This window comes from Diprion similis, chromosome 8 (genome assembly GCF_021155765.1).
Source record: "Diprion similis isolate iyDipSimi1 chromosome 8, iyDipSimi1.1, whole genome shotgun sequence".
Classification (NCBI taxonomy): Eukaryota; Metazoa; Arthropoda; class Insecta; order Hymenoptera; family Diprionidae; genus Diprion; species Diprion similis.
Genome location: NC_060112.1, coordinates 25581965 through 25603777, shown reverse-complemented (window position 1 = coordinate 25603777; position 21813 = coordinate 25581965). Strand labels below are relative to the sequence as shown.

Here is a 21813-nt window from a genome sequence, read left to right as displayed (position 1 = left end):
ATAAAGAGTGCAAGAATAGTAAAAATCGATACACGTATGAATACTGAACATCATCTTTTAATTAATTTGTTACCAGATACTTTTCAATACGTATTGCTTAAACACTGATGACCAATATCTCTGTAATTATTATTTAAGTATTATCGAACAGAATATATATATATATTTTGTCCTTTGTTGTATTTATCGAGCATGGCCATATAAATCCACGTATATTTGTGGAATATAAGTGAAAGAATACCGTCGTAATTGGATAAATTTTCTACTTACATTACTGTGGCAACAATAACACATACCTTAAGTAATTTATGCACTCGAAATAATTTACTTTCAAACGATCAATGAACAATCGTACAATATTTTTCATTTTTTTTTTTTTTTTTCAACTGTCCTGTGCACAATCTTAAAAAATCATTTCCCCGTATTCCCTCACTGTGAAGTTATTTTTACGGTGTGGTCATGCTTCGAGATATCTCAAGGTGTTGAATGAAGTGTTATTACAAAAACAAGATTGAAATCTAAAAGTGTTTAAGAAGGTCTCGATAGCAGCTTTGCTGCGTGAGATGTGCCATATAAATATAATAATATGCTTCGAAAATATTGAGATAAATGAAACTAAAATTGTGTTTTAGCGTAAGAATGATTAAAATTGTTTTATAATGAATCGTGTAGATAATGTGACCATAAATCGAATACTCAGTTTAAAAATCATACCATTATGCGGGTATAATACCAAGGCGTAACTGCATATTGGGAGTTATAAAGTATCTAATTTACTGTTTCACAAATTGCTGATTTATGGTTGAGTATCACGTAATGATTTATAATATGATATGATTAAGAGAAATGAGATTCAAAGATTTGTTGTTGCATGAGCGCTTAAAAAAAAAATTAAATAACTTAAAGAAACAAAAACATGTTAAAAAAATAATTAATATATGTAACGACAAAAAAATCTGTAAAAAAAAAATGTGTATATTCAGTTGTAAATTGTAAGTGTAGAGAACGAAGAAAAAAAACAAATTCATATAATATTTTTATTCATCATTCATTAAATACACACATAGATTGAAAGCTGAAAATATATCTGACGTTTCCTATGTAATTTGTGTGTTCTTGTAATCATTGTAATATTTATTACCCCAAAATAAGAATTTACTTCAATCTTAGATGAAAAAGTCGGGTTTTTGAATAACAAGTAACAGCTCTGAGGAATGTTGGATGTCCAGGAAATTGTGTAAAATTGGTTCAATTTAAATTTCTCTACCACTTCATTACTTTCTGCACAACCCATTTTTGTCAGAGAAGTAACATGTGATGTGATATTGACTTTATTTTATTTATACACAGACATGTTAATGTTAAATACATCGAGAAATATGAACACTAATTGTAAGAGATAGTAATATCGAGAACAAGATTGATTAAACAATTTCTCATGTTTGAATATTACTATTTTTGTTTCCTTCGGTTCATTTTTTTTGGCCCGAAAAACTAGTTGAATTTATACATGAATAAGTACTGTTTTCATTTCTATTGTCTACGTTGTCTAAATTCTTATATTACATGGTATACTTGTAGGGAAAATCAGGAACTTGGCATGAGTTTCACTGCTCAACTGAACTTGTATCAATCATGACTAATACTCGTGAAGATTAAATACATAATATACAATATTCGGTATGAATCATGGAAAAAGAAAACAAATCAATAAAAATGATATAATTTTTGTAAAATGTAACAAAGTACGTACATTGGTTATAAAAAAATATTCAACATTTAAAAAATATGGAATGATTATACAGTAAAATAATAATCAGTTTAAAAAATACTATGACTGTACAGTGATAAGGAAGTTATTGAATGTTGGCAGGTCTGTATCATTAGTTTTGTATCATTTCTTTATCTTTTTTGTAACTTAAGCTGAAATTCAATTACTCTATACCAGGGTGGTTGTGAACGTGAAAACTACATTTATAACTTTCAAATATATTCGAAAAGGCTTTTGTTCCAGTAACAGGCGTAAAGGCAAGTCGGTAAATGAATCATTTCATGTCTTCAATCACCACTGCTATACTATTAAATTTGATTTTGTTAACATGAGATACGTGAATTGGAAGAAAAAGGCAAAATCGAAATAGCATAGAAACTCGCCCTGGACTTTCTTATACGCCGGAAGTTCTTACATGATTGTAATTTGAGAAATTATTGCTTTCTATTCACTCGAAAATACATGATCTGTACGCACATTTGAAGCACTTTTTTTTTTTAATTAGACTGCGTATTGTTCAATTCTGAAATGAGATATTAGATACACGTACGACGTCGATAAAATCAATTTATATCAAGTTTTTCAACAATTTTTAATGAAGTAGCAAAAATCAACAGATGTATAATATTAAAGAAGAAGTTTCTTTCAAGTTACTTTCCTATTGAATTATTTTTAGGCTAATTATTACTGGAAGGTACACCGAAGAATCGATAACAATTTCGGACGATCGCATTGAATGTTCTAGTTAAAAGCATGTTATACAACGTACAGTATTCGAATAACTTATTGCTACAAAGACGAAGATATTTATAGTTTAAAAGTTGATGACAGAAGCAAAGTTTGCGTTACGGCAGTATTTTACAGAAATTCACACTACGTAGATTATCAAGTCTTTTCTACCGTTAATCCATATAATATGATTCATAAATACATTTAAATTCATAATTATCGTTAATATAATATATTCTCTTCAATATATTGCATCGCGTTTGTTGTTGTCAAACACAACAGTGAGGCAATGCATAAAAATTTCCTAGTATCAAGTTCTACGCAAGAACGAGCTATACTTAATACTTTGCTCTAGTCATGATTAAACAATTGACAAAAAATATGAGTTTTTCAACAATTAAGACTTCCTCAGTGTTTGACAACCAACTTACGGTTTCAACATTATGACTAAAAACGAGTCTAATTACAATATTTTTCATCATTGGAGACATCGTGTAATAATAAATAGCGCAAAAAATTGGTTATGTCGATATACGCGATTTAATCAATCAAAATGCGATTGATAACAACAAAGTACGGGGCATCATATTAATAATTCATAAAACTGTTCAACCAACGCGTTACACGAACTTATGCAATACCCATGCTAACACTGGTATAAATAAATACATCTCAGTGCGAGATTACGAAATTCTCTGGAATGCTATATTACATTTTAATTATGTAGATTTCTGTGAACAGATGAAACAACGAAGAATGAGAATTTCGCGAATAGTAAATACCGTCTCCGAGATTCGGATATTATTGATAGATTAGTGCCAAATGCTAATCTACAAAAAGCATATTAGCATGAGTTTTTATCTAAATTCTCTAATTACAGTAATAATGACTTGCTTAGCGTAATAATAATTTAAATTTCTCGCCTAAGTTTACCCGTCTACTCTAAGCCACCCTCCTCTTCTAACTTCGACAAGAACTTTGGCACCCTGTAATTAGCTTCTGTTTGTCGTGCCATGTCGATAAGACCCAACAGCTTCTTAATACCGATGAATATGCTGCATGAATAAATGCAAAATTTCATTATTACATTGTAACAATTCTTTATACGAAAATAACCATGTGCAAGATCATTTATATAGCTCATCTTACCGATGACCTTGGAGTTTAGCGTGCAGAGCCGAAAGTTCTTCCTTTGAGAAAAGATCCGCCTCTTCCAATACAGCCAAAAGATGATCAGAAGTCGACAAGTTGGGAACATGAAGAACAGTGCTAAATGCCGACAGCATCTCCATATCTTCCATTACACCTCTAAAATTTTGAATGTTTCATAAATTATTGATTATATTTCATCACCTACAATTTGTTGCTACTTGTTCAGCTTTTTTTTCAGATTACAAACCTTCGACTCGTTGTGCATAAGATGAGCAGCTTGCGGCCACGCGGAGGTTCCTTCTTTAGAAGCACCAAGAGTGCCTGAAGAGTTAAATTCGAATATCGTGGACCAATTGGACCATAATCCAGAAGCCGTTCAATATTGTCGACAAGAATACAACTGAGTTGCGATCGATATGCGTCGTCGAAAATCTAAAATTTTACAGTAAAGGTATAACTTTTCTCAAACAGCTGTCTACTTTGATAATCCCAAATTAGGTACTTTCGATTTGAATTTGATTGAGATTCAAAACGCAAGATAATATCGTGAGTAAAAATGTACCTTTCGAATGGATAGACACTTGGCAGACTCGGTGTAGCCAACCATGTCTTCTGGTGTGCAAACTTTGACGAATGGGAAATCGGAGTTTTTCGCTATGCGTGCAGCGAGTGCAGTCTTGCCGCTGTTTGGCGGTCCCTCCAATAGAACAGAAACGAGACCAGAACCTTCGGAAGCACGAGCTTGCTGAATATAAAGTGAACCGTCCGCGAGTATCTCTGCAACTGGCCGACCCCAGTTGATGATTCCACGTGTCAACAAATGATCCAACGCATCGGCGCTGGTACCAAATGCCTGTAAATTTTGTTGAACTTTACAAACAAATCTATTTGTTTTGGCAATAATTTGAATTGGGAGAAAACAGTGCACAGATTACAATCCAAATTGCACCCGCTTAACGTTTTTACTCACAGGCTTGATGTCGTTTTCCAATGCGTGAAGAAAATCGCTTCTGCCGACCATGAGCTTCTCCATTGCTGCAGGATCGACTTCTACCTTGCTCGATGCCTTGATAAGCCTGTTCATAGCTGTGCTCTGCGCAGCTCTTACCAAACCTTCCAATTCTGCACCACTAAAATTTTTTGTCAGAGTTGCCAGTTCCTTTAGGTCCACGTCAGGTGCAATCTTCTTGTAATCTCGCATTCTGGACGTGTGAATGTTCACGATTTGATATCTGCCGTGTTCATTTGGCAAGCCAATTTCCATTTGAACCTGAAAATGGTCAAGGGGAATTTACGGTTTATGAAAAGAAATGTAAAACTTCGAAACTCTGCTTCTGCAATCAGCAACTTGCATCCCTCTCACCTCCAATCTGCCAGGTCTCAACAAAGCTTCATCAATCATGTCTCTTCTGTTCGTCATCCCGATGACAAGTATGTTGTTTAATTGCTCTACACCATCAATTTTTGCAAGCAACTGGTTGACAACAGTGTCATGAACACCGGTATTTCCGGCGACACTGCCACGAGATTTGCAGATAGCATCAATTTCGTCAAAGATTATTATGTGCAGTCCACTGTTTGGACCCAGCTGAAAAATTAAGTAGAATTCGTGAGATCAAAGCTGTATTTTATATTAATTTCCTCAAAAATTGTTGTGAAAAATTAGGAATATACCCGTTTTTCTTCATCTTCAGCATCAGCGAATAGTCTTCTGATATTCGCTTCACTCTCACCAACGTATTTATCCAGGATCTGTGGCCCGTTAACGATCTTGGGTTCCCTCGCATTTAACATTGTTCCTATCTGTCGGGCCATCAAAGTTTTACCGGTACCTGGAGGTCCGAATAAAAGAATTCCTTTCACGTGCTTACATCCAAGCTGCTCGACAACTTCAGGAGGAAATACTCTTGACGCAAAAGCTCGACGGAATATGGCATTGAACTCTTTGTCTAAGCCACCGATTCCCATTTTCTGGAAATCCCAGTCAGGATTGATGATCGATTGGCGAACAATTTTTCCCTTTGCTTTTCCAGTCAAATTCAAACTCGAATTCTCAGCTTTTTCAAATTGGATCATCGTATCGCCCAAACATCGTCCCATCTTTGTCTTTCTTGGCTTTGCATCCTGCCCTGATTTTATAGCTGCAATGTCGGCTGCCTCCAAACTCTTGACCACCAGTCCAAGCATCTTTTTATCTTGAAATTGGAATGCCAACTGCTGCCCGACTGTAAATGCTTGGCCTGAGAACTGCAGCAGAAATTCCTTCGCCATTAGTTCCGTGTCATATGGTTCCAGTGTGGTTCTGAAAAATAGTTTTATTTAATTTCATCGATTTATATATAGTTTGCCAAAGTTACAGCCAAAGCTATAAGTTTCATTATTTTTAATCCTCACGTTTTCTTTTGCAGAAAATCAGCTTCCACGACGATTGTGCAGAGGAATTCAGAGCTCGATGTTGGGTCAAAGTGATAAGGACGAACTTCGATGTCCTGATTGAGGGACAGCGTCGCCCATTTACGTTGAGGCAAGCTGAAGCCGACTGTTCCTCGAGGTATGTCATGATGAGTCTTTACCGTGAAAACGAAATGCTGATTTGGTCCTGTAGTTACTTCAATGTGCCTGAGACAATATACATTGTTAAATCTTACGAGTTCAATTTGAGTTAGATTACATTTGACAAATGTGAGTAATACAGGTGTCGACAAATTGTACTTCGCTAGTGAAAAATGAAATTTTACCAGCTTTCTTTGGTTGGTTTAATATAATTAATTCAAGCACAATTTAAGCCAGTCTTAGACAAACTACTCACTTTATATCATCTGGAAAATCATCACGATTTATCACAGCACAATTGGAGAGGCTCAGCTCATCGGTCGGACACTTGATCGCTTTCATTATCTATGAAGAATGTAATATTGTTAATAACAATGAATTGGAAGAAATAAACGAGACGCCATGGCCAAGGTTATAAAATTCAAGTTAAAATCGCTTAGCGACATTGAACTTAGGTAAAGATTGAACAGTTTAATGATGAAAGTAGAATTGATCAGGTTCAGAATTTGCAGAACATTGATTTTATACGTACACCCACAAGTTTAGGAATTTATCATAGGAATTATGCCAGCTGGTCGGACAGTTTGAGTAGCTATTTATAAATATTCTAAAATACATATGTCACAAACGTGTCAGTCTGATTTAGATAAATAATATTCCTCCGTGAGAAGATAAAATTATGATATGAATCACTTGGTGCATTACACATTATGCATTTGTTCGACTGAAATTCGACTAGTAAGTATACTTAAGAAAATATCGTCACGAGACATGAGTGCAGCTGAAGAAAAGATGAACAAGCGATGATAAACGTCATTTTTACTAATCAGGAAGAAAGTCTAAACGGAAAACCTCTTTTATCGTTCGCGATAGAGTTATGGAATCAGGCCTCAGATACGAAGGTGATTTTCTAAGAAATTCTTTATCCAGGGATGAACTAATTCTTAGCTCGATATATTCAACGTGACATAAGCTGAGACTGTAATCAGGATTATTGACGTTTCAGCTGCGTCGGAGGGGCGTGCATTATTTTATGCAACAAACCCTTAGAGGTTTTACAGTCGCAAGTATAATGTGCCTTCGTGTACGTCATTCAAAGTTTTAACGTGCAATTAACAGTTTTTAAGGAACAACTCACCATGCCCGACATACTTTTTGAAATAAATACGATAAACTTAAGGCTCCTGCTTCTATAGAACCCGCAATGCAGACAGTTCTTTTCTCCTTTTTCTCCCAGCAATCTAAATGCGATCAAGCTTCGAACAAAAGAGTAGCTAGAAGGAGAATCACGTCAGCTTGTGGGGTCGCCATAAAACTGTAACTAGAGAAGAGAGCCTGCAACTCGAGTTGTTTGCGTCCTGGGAATATTGACGCTCTCTTATAGCGTTCCAAAGAGCCTGAAAGGAGACCTCGTAGCATACGGCGTTCACTGATCTCTACTATAGGTTGCAGTCATGTTGCAGCCGGCGTTGACTCAGCCGGTCAAGAAATTCGGTTAATATTGGCCATATTGGCTCGTGTCGCAGCATTGCAAACTACTGTTGAATGCAGTTGAATGATTTCAACCCCGAAAATGAGGAAGGGGAAATCAGAAGTATATTAACGTAATACTTAAGTGAAAACCCGAATTAGAAAATATATTGAGAAGAATAGTGGTAGCATAGAGGCTTCTTCATCCTTCGAAAAATGAAATACGATGTCTTCCTGTCAAATTATGCGTCAAACGGTTTTTCTTCCTCCGTATAGGTTAGGTTGAGATGCGGTAAGAATTGCAATCGCAGATTGTAAACTCTGTTCTCCCGGTAAACTATGTTTATTGATATGCGTATTACGTTTCTGATTACTCTCAAATTTCATACAGTTACTTTCTACATAAGGTTATAACTACTCCAAAATTATGTTATATTTTCCTGTTTCTCTTGCTTGCTCTCCTCACATTCTTACCAACTTTGCATGCTAAACAAGTATTTACACTTGTATAATTGAATGGTTTAACATATTTTATTTCATTAATATTGACTTGCGTCTATATTTAGGTACAACTATCGCTCAAGAGCATAAATAGTTTGTGCGTTGCATAAAACGTGGGAACAAATGGATCGCGTAAAGACTGGTACAGGCCGCGGGGCCAAGAGCAAAATAGCTCAGCATCCCGCAGACTTATTTGCTCTCGGATCAAAAAGTTCTAGAGGCGAGGCTGCAGATTCGAAGCGACCTGGTGTGATCCATGGCAAGCCAGGCCCGAGCTCTTCTACGTCAAGTACGGCTAAGTCCTTAAAACTATCCAGAAAATCGGAATTGATTGTGGGCATAGACTTTATTCAGTACAACCAAAATTTACACTTCTTAACTTTCTTTAATATTCACGATGCTCAATATAGCTTCTGTTTTTTAAAATAAGATTAAAGGAATGAAATCTGAAAAACATTTGGGACCACGCAAGTGGTGCATTGATTATATTGGAATTGATTACATTCTTGCAGGTTCAGATCGTAAGAAGGAAGCGCCACCGGGATCATTGCAGTCACTTATTCCTCAGAAGAAAGCAAAATTAGCTCCACATGTCCCACATTCTCGGCCTCCGATGTTGAGCTCAGAGACTTGGGAGGTTGTAGCCATTGATTGTGACCCAGCTGATTTAGCCCCAATGGTTCTTGAAGCAAGTGAAAATGACGAGGCTGATAAAGTTGTTGGACTTGTTTGTGGAGCTGTGAGAACGCTTAAAAATCAGAGATGGAAGCCAGACACTTTAATTTATATGGGTTTAATGTATTTGGCAAAAATACGCCCATCTATTTTTTCAAATGACTGTATTCTGCATGCTTTGTCGTCGCTCCTCAAACGAGATCAGACACATAATTTCAAGAGCAAGGGAAATCCCTTGGTACCAGTGCTCGCCGCCAATTTATTGATGAGAGGCTTTCACGAGAAGAGGAATTGGCCAGAAATATTTGTCAAAGTAATTGCTGAAATCTTTTATCACGCCTATCACCGAATTGTAGATTTACTCATGTTCGAGTATTTCTCATGTTAACATATCCAACAAATTTTTACAGCTTTACATCGAAGATGCACTGGGCGAACGAGTCTGGGTAGATAACGAAGAATGTAAAGGATTTGTGGATAACATTTTGACGGGATTCAACACGAGGCATCCACCCAAAAGTATATTGCAGCCGGATGTGTCGATACTAACACCGAGAGAGTGTCACAGTCCATCAACCTTAGAGGACGATGACCCCGCCACCTCTGCTATTCAATTATCCGGAGACAAAGAAAAAATTGAGTTTCCAGTTATGCCGAGATATGCGCACTGCATAGAAAACATTGAATTAGTTGTTTTAGAGACAGTAAAAGAACAATTGAACAGACGTCAACCAGAGTCGATAACCAGAAACTTTTTGAAACTACTCTCCTTTGCGTGTGGCTTTGTAGAAATTCGAATCATTGCTGTTCCAAAATTAGAAATGTGGCTACACAATCCCAAGCTTATGAGACCGGCCCAAGAATTACTCAGCTATGTCTGTTACAATTGTATAACACACACACAAAGAGATGTCGAAGTGATAAGTCAGTTGGTGAAAATGAGACTTAAGACTAAAGCGGTAATTAATATATACCTGAATGGTGTTAGAGAGCTGATAAGCCTGCATCCAGAAAATTTATCAACAACTCTGAAACACACAATCTACAACGAGTTATCCAGTGCCAGAAATCCGAATAACATGCCGATGCTTGCAGTTATGTTTCAAGCTGCTCCTGAAGCTGCTGCAAGATTACTCGCCGAGATATTTCAAGATTTGCTCATGAATCGCGAGGATTATTTAAGACCTTTAAGGGCATTGTTGAGGGAAATAGTTCGTGTATGCAGACACGATATAAATCTAATCACATTAGCGCGTACATTGATGGCAGAAAGAAAAGAAATATCGCAGCAGCTGCTCAGCTTCGAGTTCAAAGACAGAGTTTTTGTATCGATCATTGATTTGTTGTGCTTATGCATGTTTTTGGCCATCAGCCCTCAAGTCAAGGAGGCTGCCTTGCTGGCTCAGAGAGGTGACAAAAAGGATGTAGCTCTCTTGCAACAGTTTCAAAACTTGGTAGCCACTTTACAGTACGAGTCTGTTTCCTGGCTTCAAAATTTAGCACCGCAGATGTACAGTGTTGGAAGGAACGAGCTAATTCATGCTCTGCATAAAATATTGCTTTTAGAATCTCCAGACCATTATTACAAGTTGGATAATTGGCCGCCAGAATCAGATCGAGTCTTCTACATTCGTCTGGTGTCGGATGTTCCTCTGCTGCAAAGCACCTTACTAAGATTACTGCTAATAGGATTTTCTAAGGTAAGTTTCTTATTTCTTTGCATCTCTTTTTCTTATTCGGGCCTACCTAATGAACCAATGTTAATGTGGAGTAAGTTTATCTTGTTTTTTTTTTTTTTCAGGAAAATGGTGTAACACATTCTGAAACCTTGGAAGTAGCTGATCAACTGATAAGGCGAGCAGCTTTAAACTCCTCTGAAAGCTATCCTACTCTAGCAGCTGACAAGATGGACATAATAGAACTGATTTTCAATCTTTGCGTCTATCAACCACCAGGTTCTATCAATATTCCTCCAGAGTAAGTTTTATACTTTTATACAATGGCAACTGATCAGTAAATCATCTTCGAATGATATTCGCTTTCTAATCATGCTTTGCTTTTTTTTAGTTACGAACCACCAACCTTAGCTATATCAAATTTGTATTGGAAAGGTTGGATAATGCTGTTGATACTAGCAGCTCATAATCCATGCTCATTCGGTGCAGTAGGGTGGAAAAGATATCCAATTTTGCAAACCTTCATGGAAATGTGTATAACAAAGTAAATATTCTTCTCATTTTTTGAAGTTGAAATCTTTTTTTTTTAGTTTCCTTCGAAATTTCAGCAATGAAATTTTTGTTTCAGCCATTTTTCATATCCCCCACCAACTATGGCCTTACCTGAAGTTAGTGAACAAGAACGAGCTAAGGAACTGCAAGTAGAGGCGATAGAGAAGCAAAAAATACTAGAATATGAAACCCACTTGGCCGCTGCGTCGACGAGAATGCAAATTTCCGAACAAAACAGTCTTTTATTGTCTCAATTGATCACAATGGATCCTACCGGAATTGCAAGAAGACCTCCGCCGGCAGTTCTGGAACAATTGCAGTCTCTAAACGTCTCTCATCGCCTAGGACATTTGCTCTGTCGCTCACGACGGCCTGACTTTTTGCTGCACATAATCCAGAGGCAGCAACAAAGTTCATCTCAGAGCATGCCATGGCTTGCCGATCTTGTTCAGAACAGTGAGGGGGCGTTGAGCCAATTACCAGTTCAATGTCTATGCGAGTTTTTATTATCGACAAGCGTTCAAGCAGGTGATAAACAACCAAGGCAACAGCAACTACTTGCTCACCTTCAGAAGTTACTCACAGATCCAACTCAGGATCAACAGCATGCCTACGAAGTATTGGAATACTTCTTAAAACGATTAAGCAGTCAGCAAAGCGCTAGTCGAGCTCAAGCAATTACTGGTCTTGAAACTGTGTTAAGCTCTATTCCTCTGGAGGAGGAAAGCATGGAAGTTGAAGGCGAGAGTGAAAAGTAAGTTTTGTGCATGATGCGTGGCATCTTTTCTATCCCTTTATGTTGTAACAGGAAATAATTTTTTTTTCTGTTTTACAGAGAGATATGGTTGCTGCGCAAGCTGCCTTCCATCCCTTACTTCTTGTCTGTTCGCTCCTTAGTTTCTACAGCACTGCGTGGCGCGTGTCAAGTTGAAAATTGCCCGGATCTAGTGCGAGCATACATAGCGTACCTTGCTGTGCATACACTGGACGATGATCTCACTGATGTAATTGATTTGGTAAATGAAATTTCGCAACTAGTCGTCGAACGAAGTACGATTATAGCCGCCATCCTACCGCAACCAGACAACGAAAGTGTACAATCTAAACAGACACTGCACGCTTTTATGGCAATATTTTGCAATTATCTTCAAAAGGCTAGAGCGCCGAGAGGCGAGGGATACACTTGGTCTGAAAGTCAGGATCAAATACTCGTTCAGTGGAATACCGGAGAAGAGTGTACCATGCATATTCTAGTTGTTCACGCCATGATCATCTTACTGACTTACGATCCGTCGGACGATCCAGGATTGTTTAACGAATTACTGGAAACCTGGTTTCCAGAGAAGAACGAACCGCCGAAAGCGTTTCTCGTTGACACTAGTGAAGAAGCCCTCTTGATTCCTGATTGGCTAAAGTTGAGGATGATTAGAAGCAATGTCCCTCGTCTGGTCGACGCTGCTTTAAAAGACTTGGAGCCTCCTCAGTTAGTATTGTTCATTCAAAGCTTTGGAATCCCGGTCTGTTCCATGAGCAAATTACTGCACACCCTTGATGCAGCGGTACAAATTGATCCAAGTTCAGTTGGCGAGGCTGTTTTAGACAAAACCTACATGGCACAGTTAGTTGAAGTTCAGCATAGAAGGGGTGCAACTGGAGGCTTAGTCTTTGTGCAAGTTTTGCAGCTAGTTGAACCACCATTGCCCGATGAAAATCATTTTGTATTTGAAAAACTGCAGGTACGCCTACCGGCCAGTGCGATGGTGCAAAAACAATCGATGATACAGTGCTCGGTTAAAACTGACGTGCCACATCTCATCAATAGACTTTTCATCGAAAATATACCCACCAATCAAAAGGTCGACGCTTATCGAAGACTGCACAAGATTCTAACAGGGGATCTGCAGAATCCTGTTAAGGAAAACGGAACTGTCGTTCTTGCAATTCAACATATATGCAGCGTTTTAAGCTCCATGCAAGTTGAACAATTCTTGGCATCACTAATTCTTATGACCCAGTTCTCGTGCACTTTGATGCGTATTATTCTGTTACCACTGAAGAAACCATCTACTTCCCAGCAAGTATTTGACCTCGGGCGTAACATGTGTTTGAATTTGATCTCATTGATGGGAGATATAAAGGCACCGATATTGTCTATACTGAAGGACTTTGCCAACATGCAATCGAGCAAGGATCACCAGCGTAAAGAACTCGCAGCTCTGACGAAAAATCGCGACCCGCTAACTATACTAGGAAACATGGATCAGTTGAATCTGGAACGAGTCGGACGCAAACTTTTGGACAAATGCCTAAAGCAACAGAACAATGACATTCTCGTCGAAGCCATGGCTAAGCTTCTTGTTTCCGATAGTAACGAAGGTGTTATAAAACCTCGAACCGGCCTACTCATAGACTGGTTGGCTGCAGTTGAGCCAGAACTACTTGGAACATGTACAAATCTTCAGATGAAATTATTGTTCGCCAAGACTGCAGTGAAGATTAAAATTGACAATAGTATCGTCAGTTCGCACGCTTGTAGGCCCTATTTGTTGACGTTGTTGACGCACAGAGCAAGTTGGGCTACGCTTCACAAGTGCGTAGGACACTTACTCGACAAATGCGACAACGTGTAAGTGGATTTCTTTATCAACCTTCAACAAGACCAAATTTTTACGCCTTCATCTTCTGTAAGAATCTCAATTTCCATTCCTCTAAACATCATTTTTCTCTCCTAGATATGACCCAACTGCTGTTCTCGACTTTTTGTGGGCTTTGACTTGCAACCCAAAGCTTTGGCAAGGCAGGGATAAATTTACGCCAAAACATTACATCCCTGAAGATATTTTACTTCTGTCTGATAAGCAGCTACTAAACCTTGTTATGTATCTGGTAGCTGAAGCTGTAGTTATTTGCAATCAGCAGAGTAGAAAAGCTGCGCTCAATCAAATGGAAGGAAGACTGGATTTATTACTGCACTGTGTATCTACAGAAGAGAAACTCATCTGCAGCGTTGTCAAGCATCTGGCTTCTCAAATGGAAGATATCGATGGGTATTTTTATTTTGCTATCGTCTATTTGTGATCAATCACTGGATTGAGTTATTACAATCCTCTTTTAATGTTTCAGAGTTCATTCTGATATGGCGCATCAATTCTTACTCCACATGTACATGAAAATACCTAAAGTAATATGTTACTTGGACGCATCTCAGTCAAAGAAATTTGTCAGTGACGCAAAAATCACAGACTGGACTGGTTCGGTACTTGATTGTACAAGCCATTCGTTGTTAACAGCTTTAGCTGCAACCCCACGTCAAAAATCATGGGTGTCAAAATCTCAAGAGTTTGAAGTTTGCGCTAGGAAAATGGCTGCTGTTCACCCTATTCTGGTTTTGCGGCAATTACCGATGCTCGCTTCTTCTCTCATGGGAAGATCGTATTTAGATTTTGGTCAATTCCGCACCGGTCATCACTTGAATCTCTTTGTCCAAGTGATGGGCTTATTGGAACTATTACAGCCACATTTGTTTAACGAAGAACACAGGATAGCATTTGAGGATACGCTCGAAAATTATTTCCAATGCTTCCAGGTACATTGAATTATTATATTCGGTTATGATGTACATTCGCAATCAAATAAATAACATCTGCGATGTTTTTTTCAGCACTACGGGCCAATAAAGGATCTCATATCACTTCTCAACCGATTTGTCGCTCTGGTTCAGGCTTACATTTCCCACGATGCGCAAAAGGCCATGAAGTATCTGTACCGACATTCGCACATTTTGCAGTAAACACTTATTTTCTCTATCCTGTCTCCCTCCTTAACTGTTGCTATAACTCGTCGTTTGTACATATTCTCTGCGCAGTGAGCTACAACTCCAAAATCCAGGATTAGCCAGCTTGCGCACATTAATGTCAGGCATCCCAGTACCGAGAGAGTGTGAAGACGAGGATGGAGAAGAGGTGATAGTCGCCGTCGTACCACCGCCACCACCACCCGAACCAACAATTCCGCAGCATTGGGCATCCTTACTTGCGACACTGAACAAACTGCATGGCGAAGGTGAATGGTTTCTGTTTTTTGGTTACACTTCTTTAGTGCTGTTTCTCTTCTGACAAATTGCAATTTTTGACTTCGTGTAACGATAACTCATTGCAGAAGTTTTTATGGCGCTCCAAGAGATTGAACACTTGTCATCTCGCAAGCCGTCTGTTCTGGAGCTGGTCAGTGACTCTATATCGGAACTCATTTTATCTCCGCAAGGCAATATTCGCTCTTTAGCCCACACGCTGTTAGCAAGGGCTTTGAAACACCGCCCAGCATCGAATCAAAACATTCTTGCTGCGTTTCATAGATGTCTAGAAAGTCCCAGAGCAGATGTTTTGATGTCTGCGCTTGATAGATTGCCTGACATTGTCGTTTGTATGCAAGGTAAGAAGATTCACATTTTTTTTTTTGAACACATTCCCTCTGTTGGGGAGCGTAAGAGTTTAACCATTTACGAATCACACGTCGTTCTGTAATGGTATTGATTGATCTTTTTACAGAGCACGCGTTACCACTGATGCAAAAAGTGTTTGAACTTGGAGTAAACTCAAATGTGAACACAATTCCTCACATAAATAAAAGCATCGCTTTGTTAAACATACAGCAGGGCTGTTAAAGCGGTACAAAATAAAAGAAGACTCTCGGAAGCAAAAGAAAAGCCAAAGGTGCTAATATTGTGTTAGAATTGTGTGTATGGTATCTTGCACTCAGTGATAATTAGATGTTGACTGACTCCAAAAATTAGGGAAACCAGTCTAACATCAAGCATAAAACAAGAACTTAAGTCACAGAACTGTTTCGACTGTCATTTTTCAGAGACGAAGTCACATTTTTTACCAAAAATACTAGTGGAGTTAGGAGAACTAACATCAAAGTAACAGTAAATTTTCTGATGATACTTTTTTTCCAGTTATGAGCATTTCATTAACGAAAGCTGGTCATTGTCGAGTGGCGCAATTTACTCACTGATTAGGTGACAAGTTTACAGAAGCTGAACAGCTGATAGAAAAACTATTTTATTAACAAATAATATGTCTAATTGTACAAAAACATAGTGTATAGGCTATTATTGTTACGAATCTAATTACAAACACATTGTACATACTACTAATGACGATAAGAATCAAAATATCTTATGTATAAAATTGAATTGTGAACAATTTTCAAATTACTTATAAATTAACTATACATTATGTATATACATATCTAGTTCAGTAGTATGTACCTATTTATTACGTCAAATAATTGAAGTTGATATAAGGTTTTTTTACCATGCATGGATGGTAGACGGATATTTTTATTTTTTATTCAACTAAAACATTTTTTGATACTTATGGTGATCCCATTTATTGAAAAGCTTTGCTTGGAACATCATTAACCATGTAAGCTTTCATAAAAGAGTTTATTGCCACACGAATATCCCACTTTGAAGTTTCTAAATATTTTTTACAAGTTTCCTTGTTCATTGTTGAAAGTTCTGATAAAAATCCAATTAGTTGATCCTTTTCTGCATTACTAAACAGTGTCGGTTTGAATCTTGGTGCATCTTTCGGCTCAAATTTACCGTCCCTGTTATCTCCGGTTGTAAAACTTGCTGGCGCAACATCAAGGTGACACTGATCATTGACAATGCTGTACTCGTTGTCGTCTTTGGCAACAATAACAAACGTTCTATTGAAAAGCATTAACTGAAATATCAAGGACTTGTAATAAAATAGTCCTTGCACAGAAATGACCAAATGCGTTTCACCTTGGTGCAATAAATCTACATGAAACGATCTTAAGTTGTGCGTGGTAGGCGGCTGCTTTCTTAGCGCTGAAATAATTTTTTCAGGTCCCCTCAGTAAATATTCTTGGCATTTGGCATAGTCAACAAATTTGAGAAGATTACGATTGTTAGCAAACACTCTGTTTAAACTCTTCTGTGTATAAGTAGGTGCATTTCCTATGGTCATAGAGTAAAATGCATCAGTGTCATAAAGACCGTTCATTACTATCCGGTCGTCCTGATCGTAAAGGGTAAAGAAATGCCGAATGAATTGTTTAACGAGCCCAAGCTTAGCACCGTCTCCTATATAATTCGTATGCATAGTTGGGGCGAGCTTTTTTTCAACTCCGATAATAATTCCGTCCAATCTTTGGATGTATGGAAATATATTCTTTATTGCTCGAATGTATTCTTCAGGTGTCGCGTAGTTTGTGCAAAGCGGATTACCATCCAACCATAGTTCGGTTATTTTAAACTCCGAAAAATAGCGCAAATAGTCTATATCGGATATTTCATTGAACCGTAAGTCCAGCTTCGTCAGGTGGTAGTTGAAAAATTTTTCAAACGGGACAAAACTGCTTATTCCATTATGCCGCAGCACCAATTCCCTTATTGGCAACTTCATCTCCCTCACGTTGCCTATTATGCCCATTTTTGCGCATCGCAACACAAACAAAAGTACCCTTGGTGCAGCGACTGGGCAATATATCGAACCGAGCGATTTTACCTTCTGGAAATTTTCTAAGTTTAATATCTTTCTACCAGATTCGTATTTGTAATACAAGGCCTGAGCCACGGTCTTCGTTGGATTTAACTGGAGATCTTCCATGCTCAAAAAACCCAAAATTATGTCTATATTCAGGACCTTTCCAGACGGTGTTATCACACACAGATTTTGTTTGACGAGGTTCTTTATCGCTTCTGTATTACACTTTGTCAGGAATGTTCCATTACCGCCTCTTTCGACATGGTACATAACGGGCAGCAGAACTTCGGGTTCGCAGGCATTTATTACAGCGATCAGTACCTCGTCTTTCTCATACTTCCCAGCATCGAATATTATAAATTTATGCCAGAGATCCTGGCGAGCCGCAAGGGCTAGTTCGTGGTTATTGAACGACGGTTTAAAATGTGTCAGTCTGAGCGGTTCCCATGATATTTGAATTTCTGCTGTTGCTGCAGCGGAAGCCATTGCTTCTATTGTTTTCCGTGTTTACTATTCTCCAGTCGAGAGTTTTCCGTTTTAAATACGAAGAATACGGTTGACAATTCGCTTACGATAATTATCGACAGACAAATGTACACGGAAAAATCGGTGAACTACCTTCAACAGCATCAAGTTATCTACGCATAGGTTACAATTTAAAATAAATAATTTGTTTAACCTCCTGCAGTGAAATTCATCGGCAATTCTCACTGGATTATCATGTTTTGCATGCATCAACTGTTTTATTATTTTTACTAAGATGTTTTGGGATCATAATCTTTCGGTAATAATTTAGGATTGACGATTGACACTGCACTGCCGTTGTGGTTCAGATCAAGTTAGGTTAGCTTAACTGCCATGTGTGTAAAACAGATATCTACTGTATCTTCTGTACAAAGCGTTGTAATTGGCTGGTGATTATACGACAGTTAATTATTTGAAAAATAACGAAAAAAGAAGTGCGAGTTTCGATCGAAAATCGAATTAAAATGCGATAATTATTCGGTCAACGGTCAACGGATGGTCGTTTTTACATTTGTGGAGTCTGAATACCTTCTAATGGATAGAATGAATGGTGGATTCTTTACTTGCTTTTATTTTTTTAATATTTACAAAACCTCACAAGTAAAATTTTACAGCCTTATTTTGATAAGAATTATCTGCCTCACATGGTTGTTTGCAGATCTGTAAAGCAAACTTTATCGTGGGCAATATACAGTCCTTGCATTTTACTTATGTTTGGCAATTGTCTTATGTATCACATAAATAACATCCAACCATACAATTGTACTTTTTCAGGAAAGAAACCTCTGACCATCATCACTTTTGAAATGCTTCAGGTGGCACGCCACATTTCTTATAGTTCTCAACAAAATCAGCAATTGCCTTATGCAAATTCCAGCCTGCATCTTCCAAGTACATTGTGCACCACTCACGATTCATCGTCGAAACGTCTCTCAGGGTTTCTTTCAATTCATTTTTCTCTGTACGACTGAAACAAGATGGTTTCGAAATATTTTCAATTGCTTCATCTTGATAAGTCTCTGCCAACCGGCCCAGAGGTCCAAAGTCCACATGGTACTGATCGTTGACGATGTTATACTCGTCGTCTTCTCCCTCCCTCAATATGAACGTTCTGTTGAATGACAAAACTTGAGTCGTTTTGTTGTCGAGCGCCCTGAATACTCCTTCCACTGTGATGGCAATATAATTATTACAATCATACATCAAGTCATATTTGAACGAGTTGCGGTCATGCGAAGATTGCGGCAGCCTGTTCAAGGCCTTAAGAATTGCTTCGGGACCACGGAAAAGGAGTTGATGACTTTTGGCAAAGTCCGTAAGTTTTGTAAGATTTCTATTCTCGGCTATGAATTTGTTGAGATTCTTTTTTGCAGCGAGAGCAGGTGGGATGCCGAGTGTCATGGAATACAATGCATCTTTGTGATACAAGCCTCTTAATATCATTCTGTCGCTCTGATCGTAGAGGGTGAAAAAGTGCTGGACAAATTGATTGACTAGTTTTTTTTTCTCTCCGTTGCTAAAATACGTATTATAAGTGAGTGGCATTCCAGGTGCCCCTATGTAGACCCCATCCAGTTTGGTTAAGTGCGGACAATATCGCCTAGCAGATTCAATATATTTTTCAGGACTGGAGTAATTCTCGCACACGGGATTACCGTCGAGCCATATGTCCGTTATCTTGAGTCCCCTGAGCGGTGTCAATGCTTCCATACCCATGAGCTTGTTGTATCTCAGATCCAGTGACTTCAACATTGGACTTAAGTTGGAACTCTCAATAGAGGACAAGCTGAGGAGTTCGTTACGTTGTAGGTTCAGGTGTTCAAAACCGCTGAGCGCGTTCTTTGCCACCTTTAGGACGTAGCTGAATGTCCTGAGCTGCGACAAGGGGCAATAAACTGTCTTCGACATCTCTATGTCCTTGTGGAACCTATCCAGGTGTAATATCTTCCTTTTTGAATCGTAACGACGATTCAGTGCAGCGAGCAGGAGGGCCTGTATATTGACCTTAAGGTCATGGATGGAGGCAAAGCCCAAAGTGATACTGATTATCAGAGGATCGCCGCTTGGGTTACTAATGATCAGATTTGATCTGCAGAGCTTGTCAAGCGCCGGACCGCAGTTTCTCGCTATGAAGGCACTGTCTTGACCACTTACATGGTATCTCACTGGGATCAGATCAGCTGGTTCAACAGCGTTGATTATTAGTTTCAGAATGAAATCCTTTTCATACCGAGCTCCTCGGATTACTTTTATTTTATGCCAGACATCCGGACGACCCATCAAAGATCGCTCTTGGAACATCGAACCTCCCATCGTTATTTTTAACGCTGTCGACGGGTCGAGCTGCACCGGATTCAGCGGTACGTTGTGCTGCATTTTTGCAGACTACTTAAGTACTCACGCAATTTCTATGTCATCAACTTATTCGAGGACTTTTCCTCCAGAAACGATGGAGATTTTTAGAGGTTAGGGTCTTACCCAGTTTCCCAGTTTACTTCACGATACGTCAACAGTTTTGCACCCTTGAGGTGTTTAGTTTTTCCGAATTATCAAACAAAAATCTGTTAAGCTGGATTTTCACGGGCGTCAAATTGACGCGGTAGCGCCACGCCGTCGGCGGGAAAAGTCGCTCATGAAAATGCATACCTTAGAGCATACCGACCGTACCGACGCGACGGCAAAATGTCGCGCATTGGAACGTACGTGAACCTTGCTTTTTTGGTCATTTGCGGAACCGAAAATTTTTCGTCTCGAAATCAATTTGTCTGACCATCTCTAGAGTAATTCGACCCCCAGGGACTCAGAAAACACATCAAAAAAAGCGTAGGACCAGCAGCAGAGAAATGACGATGAAAATCATGCGTTTTTCGGCGGTAACTTTTCAGCTATCGCTCGCAGCGTATTGGGACTGCGCTTAATCGATTCCTCTCGCAAAATTACGTCGGAATAGTGCCTCAAAGAATTTATTGCAGCACTTTTCGGAATCGCCGAAATTTTCGCCAAAAATCCAAAGGGGTTAGCCTTACTTTTTTGATCATTTTCGGAGCTGAAAATTTTTTGTCTCGGAATCGATTTGTATGACCATCTCTAGAGTAATTCGACCCCCAGGAACTCAGAAAACACATCAAAAAAAGCGTAGGACCAGCAGCAGAGAAATGACGATGAAAATCATGCGTTTTTCGGCTGTAACTTTTCAGCTATCGCTCGCAGCGTATTGGGACTGCACTTAATCGATTCCTCTCGCAAAATTACGTCGGAATAGTGCCTTAAAGAATTTATTGCAGCACTTTTCGGAATCGCCGAAATTTCCGCCAAAAATCCAAAGGGGTAAGCCTTACTTTTTTGATCATTTTCGGAGCTGAAAATTTTTTGTCTCGGAATCGATTTGTATGACCATCTCTAGAGTAATTCGACCCCCAGGAACTCAGAAAACACATCAAAAAAAGCGTAGGACCAGCAGCAGAGAATTGACGATGAAAATCATGCGTTTTTCGGCTGTAACTTTTCAGCTATCGCTCGCAGCGTATTGAGACTGCGCTTAATCGATTCCTCTCCCAAAATTACGTCGGAATAGTGCCTTAAAGAATTTATTGCAGCACTTTTCGGAATCGCCGAAATTTCCGCCAAAAATCCAAAGGGGTAAGCCTTACTTTGTTGATCATTTTCGATGCTGAAAATTTTTTGTCTC

The 21813-nt window shown here is 38.6% G+C and overlaps 4 protein-coding genes across 4 annotated transcripts; 1 reads left to right on the top strand and 3 right to left on the bottom strand.

Moving 5' to 3' along the window:
* Positions 1–1317: 1317 nt before the first annotated feature.
* Positions 1318–7661, bottom strand: LOC124409143 (vesicle-fusing ATPase 1-like). The gene is made up of 11 exons (XM_046886561.1): positions 7646–7661; positions 7344–7498; positions 6462–6550; positions 6047–6271; positions 5327–5954; positions 5016–5240; positions 4623–4922; positions 4215–4505; positions 3900–4084; positions 3650–3808; positions 1318–3555 (listed from the first exon to the last, which is right to left on the bottom strand). Exons 1-11 carry the CDS (start codon positions 7659–7661, stop codon positions 3438–3440), a joined length of 2391 nt encoding a protein of 796 aa, XP_046742517.1. The 3' UTR covers positions 1318–3437.
* A 195-nt stretch (positions 7662–7856) lies between these two features.
* Positions 7857–15968, top strand: LOC124408733 (integrator complex subunit 1). The gene is made up of 14 exons (XM_046885881.1): positions 7857–7967; positions 8242–8465; positions 8689–9164; positions 9262–10551; positions 10653–10828; positions 10919–11071; positions 11156–11833; positions 11915–13705; positions 13812–14126; positions 14203–14665; positions 14741–14865; positions 14945–15141; positions 15238–15510; positions 15627–15968. Exons 2-14 carry the CDS (start codon positions 8300–8302, stop codon positions 15740–15742), a joined length of 6219 nt encoding a protein of 2072 aa, XP_046741837.1. The 5' UTR covers positions 7857–7967; positions 8242–8299; the 3' UTR covers positions 15743–15968.
* Positions 15969–16398: 430 nt separating this feature from the next.
* Positions 16399–18346, bottom strand: LOC124408734 (nuclear RNA export factor 1-like). Its single transcript, XM_046885882.1, has one exon. It carries the CDS (start codon positions 18084–18086, stop codon positions 16473–16475), a length of 1614 nt encoding a protein of 537 aa, XP_046741838.1. The 5' UTR covers positions 18087–18346; the 3' UTR covers positions 16399–16472.
* A 309-nt stretch (positions 18347–18655) lies between these two features.
* Positions 18656–20655, bottom strand: LOC124409317 (nuclear RNA export factor 1-like). The gene has a single exon (XM_046886862.1). It carries the CDS (start codon positions 20499–20501, stop codon positions 18921–18923), a length of 1581 nt encoding a protein of 526 aa, XP_046742818.1. The 5' UTR covers positions 20502–20655; the 3' UTR covers positions 18656–18920.
* Between the last annotated feature and the right edge of the window lie 1158 nt (positions 20656–21813).